Source organism: Olea europaea, unplaced genomic scaffold (assembly GCF_002742605.1).
Source record: "Olea europaea var. sylvestris unplaced genomic scaffold, O_europaea_v1 scaffold2126, whole genome shotgun sequence".
NCBI lineage: Eukaryota > Viridiplantae > Streptophyta > Magnoliopsida > Lamiales > Oleaceae > Olea > Olea europaea.
The window spans coordinates 87,924-96,431 of NW_019239222.1; the positions used below are offsets into that span (position 1 = coordinate 87,924).

The 8,508-nt window shown below is 30.6% G+C and overlaps 1 protein-coding gene across 1 annotated transcript; it reads left to right on the forward strand.

The window, feature by feature from the left end:
• The first annotated feature begins 1,266 nt into the window (after positions 1-1,266).
• On the forward strand, positions 1,267-3,817 carry LOC111380330 (transcription factor bHLH162-like). The gene is made up of 3 exons (XM_023003858.1): positions 1,267-1,546; positions 2,629-2,970; positions 3,612-3,817. The coding sequence occupies exons 1-3, from the start codon at positions 1,400-1,402 to the stop codon at positions 3,693-3,695; spliced, it is 573 nt and encodes a 190-aa protein (XP_022859626.1). The 5' UTR covers positions 1,267-1,399; the 3' UTR covers positions 3,696-3,817.
• Positions 3,818-8,508: the final 4,691 nt, after the last annotated feature.

An 8,508-nucleotide genomic window follows, 5' to 3' on the forward strand; every position in this document is an offset into this window, starting at 1 on the left:
ATTGAGTAACGTATAGAAAATTCATCATAATTTAACCCAGTGGGAATCGAATCCCTACTTTAAATAAATTTAAATCTTGTTTAAGTTCGTTGACATTTGTGCACGAGTCAACTTCAAGTTAAGGTGGTAATTGTAAAGTTTAGTAGACAAAAATAAAAAGAACTCTTATATAACTAAAGTCCCATTTGATAACTTCAGAATATGATCACCTAGAACTCTCTTGTTTACACCTCATAAATAATGGAGAAACCAGCAGGTAGACAAAGAAAAATTACTAAAAGTCTCCCAAGATAACAAAGGAAATAAAAACTAAATATAATCAGTTTAATAGAACAAAACATCACAAAGACATGCCCGTGATTTAAACGGGTACGTCGCTTTATTCTCATTTATAGGGTAAACAAAAGGAACAATGGCCCACCCCGTTGTAAGAAAAATCAACAACAGTGAATAATAAAGCCTCACACCGTACGAAAAAAGAAAAAAAAAATAAATCTATGGGGTTTTTGAACCAGCTAGAGGGAGTCACTTTCAATACTATCTACATAGATTTCGATCTAATTTTGTGCGTGTAACGATCCTTTCTTCAAGGAAATAACCTCTTCATAATCGAAGAAAATTTGGCATTGTCATCAACCAGCTATTATCTGGTCCCTTGGAATCCTGAATAATTGCCTTCATACCAAAGAAGTTATATATTGCCCGAACAGATGCATTCACATTAAGGCCCTGTTTAATTTGGATAAAGATTAAATTTTTGGTAAATTTTCATAAAAGTTGAAATATATGATTGAAAAGTTAATAAAAATTTGATTAAAAATGAATTTTAAGAAATGGGTAAAGCAAAGGCAAACTTTCAATTCATTAAAAATATTAGCAATATTTATACTATTCTCCAGCCTACGTCATCAAATATGTCAAACTTGAAGACGACCGCGTGACTAAGTGTGATGTTATCCAGATGGAAAATTCTCTCACCCTTTCGAAGTGAGCTTCGTGTAGTTCTACTTTTCAGAATTGTACATCCTCCTTCAAAACTGTATTATGTCGCCAAAATTCTTGATTAGCGACTTTCAAAATTGACTTCTAGGGATAAATTCTTGAAGGAAAACTCAATGCACAAGCACGTTTATACTGGTCGGTGCAAGCGCGGCTGCCTAAACACTACTCTCAAAGTGCATAATTCAGCTGTTCATATAAGATGATATATTGATGGAATCTGAGTTGTGGGCCTCAAACGTTTGACGAAATTAAGAAAAGTTTTTTATTTTATTCAACGTGTCTCCTGTTTATCGTGTACCTATGTATCTGTCTATAAATACATGATGAAAGAATTGCATTAACAATATCTTTCTTGTTTCTGAGTGAATTTTTTTTGTGTGTGTATTTTGGGGGAGAAATGAGTCGAGAGACGAATAAAATTGGTGGGAGTATTGTGAATAAAATGGACAGAAAGACCATTGAAAAGAACAGAAGAATTGTCATGAAAGATTTGTGTTTCAAGCTTAATTCTCTCATCCCTTCTCAGCATTTCAAACCAGCAAAGGTATACTTCAGTCTCTACTTTCGAAAATCAAGAGTTTTGTTAGTATCATCAACCGAAAAACTGGCGAGAATTTCCATTTGTGATGATCTTTGACTAGAGGTTTAAAATTTAAGAAAATAGGTTTCTCGATGATCTAGGGTTAGGTTTTTTCTAGGGCACTTTTTTCTTTTCTTTCTTTTTTTTTTTTCCTAACCAAGAAAACACACCCAACATGACAATATGATAATATCATATCAAGCAGATTGTTTTAACCAGCGATTAACTGCAAATTATTATTACTACTTTTTTCAATCAAATTTCTTAGTTGAAAATTGATATTGCCAATTCAAGATTGGCTTAGTATCGTGAGTGACACAATTGTTAGATCAGTTAAATTAATTGATGCCCAACGACTATGGAGTAATATGTGGTGGACCACTCATGAATCTAGATCGTCATATGAGCTATTGATTGTAACTATTCTCATTTTGGCACTCAATGATTCAATGCATATCATCTTATTGAGAAATGATGTGTATCGTCTATATTAAATGTACCGTTGGTTTTGTTCCTTGAATTTGGAGGTGTCTTGACGCTAATCACTACAATTGTTGTTCTTTTCTAATAGAAGTATTTCCTTCCATAAATTGCACGGAGCAACGAAACATGATTCGTCTAGCCGATTTATATGATCTTTTTGTTTGTGCATATGTTAAAAATTTCCAATATTATCTAGATATTTGTTCTCCATCATGTTTCCTAGTTTTCATCTTAGAGATCGTTTGTGTTTGAATATTACATATTGAATCATCTCATTTATAAGTTCAAATTTAGAGATGACTAAATTTAAATTTTTTTGTAGTAATGTCTTCATCCTGTCTTCTATGTATATCACACATCTATATATTTATCATTTGCATTCTAGTGAATGGAGTTACAAGTTATAACCATGTTACTAATATGACTTGAAGTTTTATCCTTGTTATATAATCATAACATTCCAAATTAAATCTTGACAAACTATTCTAAAATATCATTTGATCTTGTTTATCTCTCTTTATAGTATTAATTTTATTTTATTTTTGTTATACATACACGTGCAGGAAGTTTTATCACAACAAGATCTGTTCGACCAGGCCGCAAGTTACATTAAGCAACTTAAAGAAAGAATAGAACAATTAGAGAGTAGAAAGAGACTATCAGCTTTGAGCACTGCAGATGAAACAAACAATAGTATTAGAAATTCAGTTATGAATGGAGTAAAATTGCCAATTTTGAGATTTAGAGACTTTGGTTGTAGCTTTGAAGTTGTTTTGATAAGTGGGAACAACAAGAAGTTCATGTTGGGTGAAGTTATTCAAATACTTGAAGGAGGAGGAGCCGAAGTCATGACTGCTAGTCTTTCTAATATTGGCTTCAATGTTTTCATCACGCTTCATGCTAAGGTGATTATTTGAAAATTGTCTAAGTTGAATATGTATGCACGCGCCCACATATATACATATACACTTGAAATATGTATATCATGAATGCATTTTTTTAGTATGCTTAGAACAACTTTGCTTAAATTGTTAAGATGAACCACATGCATGCAATCATTTTATTCTCCTCTTCAAGATGTCTCTCAACCCTCATTGCCAATTGGATATTCCTTTCTTGAATAGCACTTAATTATTCATGAACATATTTATACATTGAATAATATTAATTATCATCATGATGATGGACTATCTATGATGTAACAACCCATTATCTCTCACATTTCTCTTTCTCTTGAGACTACATTTCCTCCCCCCAACTCTGATAAAAATTGAACTGTCCAGTCCCATTATTATATACAGATTGACACATTTTCGATGTTCCATCATCATAATGATATATACTATTCTTATCCATTATACTAATTGAATGTCATCTTATACAAGATATCAGAAACAACTTTCATGTAGAGGTTCATGCCAAACTCCCTATCGACTAGATAGCTTAATTTTTTTCCATGAAGAGTTCATATTAGCAATGAAAAAGTGTTTGATTAATCTGAAAATTAATATCAAGCTTATCTATTGAATTGTTTTTTCTATGACAGGTTAAAGTTAGCAGAGTTGGTGTGGATACTTCTGGGGTATTTCAGAGGTTACAAGCATTGATTTCTTCAAGCAATATTCCATAGACTGAGCAGGAGAAAATAAAGCAAATGTTAATTGCTGAAGCTATGCTTCCACAATAATTGTTTACGCGTTTTCCACTATTGTAAGAATCAATTTCAATAAAAGTCCCAGTAGAATTATCTCTTTTCTAGCACACTGATCTTATGTTATAAACAATATTGTTTGTTTATATATGACTTGTACTTCTTTTATGTGTTCAATCAGTCGCATGTTGACCTGAGCAAATAATTTTCAAGTATGTATCTTATACTCTTAATCTGTTCACCAATTTTTTGCATTACTATAACCAGTCAAATTCACTAAGCTAAGAGGATGCCACAATCAACATGCATTGGATCTTCACCCACCTATCACAGAGGGCCGGTTGGCCCCCTGGCATTGACAGGGCCTATGTGGCCTGGTAAAGGGGTTTGACCCGTATTATTGTGACCGTCCAATCTTCACTAGGTGGGGACATGAACAATAATGTAAACAAACAAATACACAGACTGTTAACGGAATTTGACATCAACAACGCGTATAAATTATATTCTTCAAATACATAATTTTGGTGATTGATGTAAGGAGGATCTAGAAGTTTAAAAAGTTCAACAATGTAGTGACGGGTCCAAATTTGCTGGCCATATCATCAAGAAGTAAACGGTAAAACAAGCATCATTCTAGAATATTATTATTAGTTGTTCTAAAGTCTTATAAACTAGAAAGAAGATAAAAGATGACAAAGAAGTAAGTAGACTTATTCTGTTAATAATCAAAATTTCATATTTATAGGTTACAATTACAAGGGTATATTGGTCATCATAAATAATATTATATTAACACTTCTCTTGAATGACTATTTACATAATAACTATATCACTAAAACATTGTCCGACAAAAACTCGACGTGAAAAAAATATTAAATAAATTTAAAAAGTACAAATAATTTGAAATAATAAAATACTATCTCATCAAAATCTTGTCAAGAAAATTCAATAATACAAAATTTGATATAATGAAAAAGAGTACGATTACTATCCCGATTTCAATAAATGAAAATTTGTATCAAGTCATACATGTCTTATACGTCAATATCTTCAATATTCAATTTTGGTAAGTATGTTTCGTATTGTCTTGTTATAGCCTTCAAGTGTCTTCATAGATGATGTTCATCAATCTTTATTTGTCTCAAGTCACATAATAATCTATTGAAAAATAGATCGTGTTTTGTTCTCTTTGAAAGTCATACAAAATTTGTGTAAGGGTCTATTTGATTGTAAATATAGAATTTGGGCGGAAAGAAAATGAATTTCAGAGAATGAATTGCCTAGAAATTGTTTTACTGTGAATTGTCAATTGATAGTGTTTGATTGATATAATTTTCTAGGTGAAAAATGTTGAAATAAAAGTCTCTTTTAATGTTCGTTTGGCTTTATTTTTCATGAAAATTGTCAATTTAAGGAATATCTACTTCTACCATTGTTCCTAGAATTTGTTTCCATTGTAAAAGAAAAAAATCCAAAAATCATCTATATTTTAGTGTTCGTTTGTCTTTGTTTTACATAAAAATTGTCAATTTAAGAGCTATCCTCTTTTACAATTGTTCTTAAAATTTGTTCACATTGCCAACAATTAAAAAAAAAAAAACAACAAAAGAAAAAAAAGGTGGAATTCCAAAAACCACCTACCCCATGGGAAAATAAAAGGTGGAATTTCATGCTTTATCAGCTTGTACCTAGAAAATCATGGAAAATAAATTCCCTGAAAAATTTTGTTAATCAAACAGGCAAAAAGTGGAAGTTAGAATTCGAATTCCAAGTTCCATGGAAAATATAGTGTAATCAAACAGGGCCTAATAGATAAAATTGTTGGAAAAATGGGTTGAGTGGGTAAATTTGGCATAAAATTTGAGTGGGACCCGGTTGGTTATTTTGAAAGTTCAAGATTGATTCGTGTTCTCCTCCGTGAGAATATCGAAATCATATATTTACTTGCCAAAAATAATGTTCGAGTGAATGAGAAATTGAAGTTCAAAGTGTGCCAATGGAAATAAGTTTATGTGTTGGGGGAAATTGTTTTAGATTTGTCCCACATAAGAAAATTATGAAAGTAAATACCATCTTAAATAGGATTACACTTTGGAAATGTGTGATAACGTGTAGCATAGAGGCTCTCTCTACGTGCGCGCTCAGGGTGGCAAATCAAACCGAGATAAGTTTCAGACGTGAAAATCAATCCCTTAGAGGAGCCTACGTTTTGCTAATTTTTTTTCCTCCAATTGATTGTTTAAATTTCAAAACTGTCGAAACTCCAATATTCATTGTCATTATATACTAGTTAATGTCATTCATGGTGTTGAGCCTATACATACAACTCAATTTCTAATGTTCCACACAAGAAGAGAACCAACACAACACAGTTTCTACATAACTTTACAGAACATTTTTTGAATAAATTTTCATACAGTATACAGTTTTGTCTCTACGAAATTTGTTTGGTGATATTGTTCCGACACAAGTTCTATTCGCTCAAGTAGTATTTGAGGTAGTCAAATTCTCCTGTTCCTTTGTTGTATCCTGTGAGATAGATGTACGAATTAATCCTCAAGCACTTACGATGAGGAGGCGAATTTATTTTAAGGAAACTATATTCACACATGTCTCAGTTAAAAAATTTTCCTTGCTTTTAGCAAAGTAGATTAATTTGTTTAGTTTATTACAATTTAATGTACCATATTTTGGGTAGTATCCAAGTTAATTACATAGACGGTATATGCAAAATCAGTATATACAAATCTGGTATCTAAGTGGTATATACGATAAGTTATTACATATATGGTAAGCTGCTATATATACGGTATGTTTCATATACAGTAAGCTGCTTCATATACGATATATGTTAATCCGATAAGTTGCAAATCCGGTATTCGTTCACTAATATTTAGTTCAACAAAAAGTATCATTTTAAAAGTTAATATCTTGTAGATTATGACATTCATTACACAAAAGATATGCTTTGTTAATACGTTAATGAAAAATTCTCAAAAAAAATAAAATAAAATCATAGCGAGCATATTATTCTTTTAAGTACGCTACAAAAGTTACTTTATTAAAACTTCACTAGGAAAATCATTGGGATAAAACTTTGGCCACGAAAAAAGACTACGAAGCATATTTACTACCTCCATGATAATATCATTTGAATTTTATGATTCGGGCATATTAGATCTTTCAGGAATAACATTAATAGCAATATCAAATGAGTTGAATATAATCACATTTCAAATTTCATGTATCATCAAGATAACATGATATAGACTTGTGATTGCATCCACCACGATCTTTTCAAAATTTATTATTTTGAAAGTCGTGCATTGCATGAAGACTTCATTTTCTCATTTACTTTTTGCATAAATATATGCCTTTCCATTTTCGAACTGGGGATCAAGAAATTTTAGGTTTTTCTAGTAAGTTTAATTTTACTAGAATTGCTTATTTTTATTTGATCAATCATTTCTTCAATCGATATGCTTCGATAAATTTATTTCACTATTCCTGCTATTCATAACATGAAGTGGTACATCACGTATAAAAGTATTTTCGACAACTTTTTTTCTTTTCGCTTCTATATTTTTCTTATAATAGCATAACTTGTTGAGATATCTCAATTTTCTACATTTTAGGTATTCGATCTTTTGTGATTTTCATTTTATTATGTCTATATATTCTCAAAAAGTATATACCCCTTAATGAGGGGTCATCTTTACTGTTTGCTCTATTTCTCTTTTGAAGAATTTTGTCTTGAAATCGAATGTCATCATGCTTCAAATGTATCGTTGATTTATAAATCATAATGTTAATAATTATCCTTCCTAGATGTCCATTCAAGTCAGAACATTTTAAAACTGACATGTGAGATATTGTTAATTTCTTTAATTAGTAAATGTATTTAAATGAATTATCTCTAGAATTTTTTGTTCGGCTTGTCTTTTACGAGGATCTAGATAATATAATGATACATTTGTATATTATTTTCAACTTCTTAATTCATCCTCCTAATGCTGAGAACCGTCAAATCAAATTGACAAATAACAAATTACGTTATAAAGTATCACTTGATAGGGCATGAGATATTGTATAAGGGTCTAAACTATGCATTTATTCCCGGAATTTTTTTATTTCAATCTCAGTGTATTATGGTAGATCAATTGTACATATAATGCACTATTAAAATAATTAGATAAAATAAAATAATATCTTACCATAAGCCAAATATAATGAGAAATTTTTTGACATTGGCACGATACAAAGTAAAGAAGTGCATTGTTCTCAATAGTCATAATTTAGAAATTAATTAAAGGTGTTTAACAAACAATATTGTTAAACCATTTCATCTCAATTAGCACTTATTAAAAGTTTGGGATGTAGACTTACTAGAATAAACAAGACACAATGCCTTGATTGTATAGTCTAAAAATTATGCTCATAGTTTAAAATCTACACTAATTTTTGTACACTTCAAGTTTCAAACACTGTGCAATTATCTAGTAGATGTATCATATCTAATAAATACAAATAATATCTAGAAGATCAACGTGGAGGATAATGGAGCCACATATATCACCTTAATTAATTTTCAAGAATACAGGGATTTAGTCCAACTATTGTTAGTGGTGGTCATCGAACAATTTATGATATAGGGAAAAAGCATTATATTTGAATTCATTGAATAAAATTATCTTCTGGTTCTTCGTTGAATGTCCGTTTGAATTCTCAATTTTGCCTACTTATTGATCCACTACTTATTCAACTGGTCGTGCCAAATAATAATACATTT

Coding starts and splice junctions, on each gene's coding strand:
- LOC111380330 (XM_023003858.1), top strand. CDS start 1,400: ATGAGTCGAGAGACGAATAAAATTGGTGGGAGTATTGTGAATAAAATG. Junction 1,547..2,628: donor AGCATTTCAAACCAGCAAAG/GTATACTTCAGT, acceptor ATACACGTGCAG/GAAGTTTTATCACAACAAGA. Junction 2,971..3,611: donor TCATCACGCTTCATGCTAAG/GTGATTATTTGA, acceptor TTTCTATGACAG/GTTAAAGTTAGCAGAGTTGG.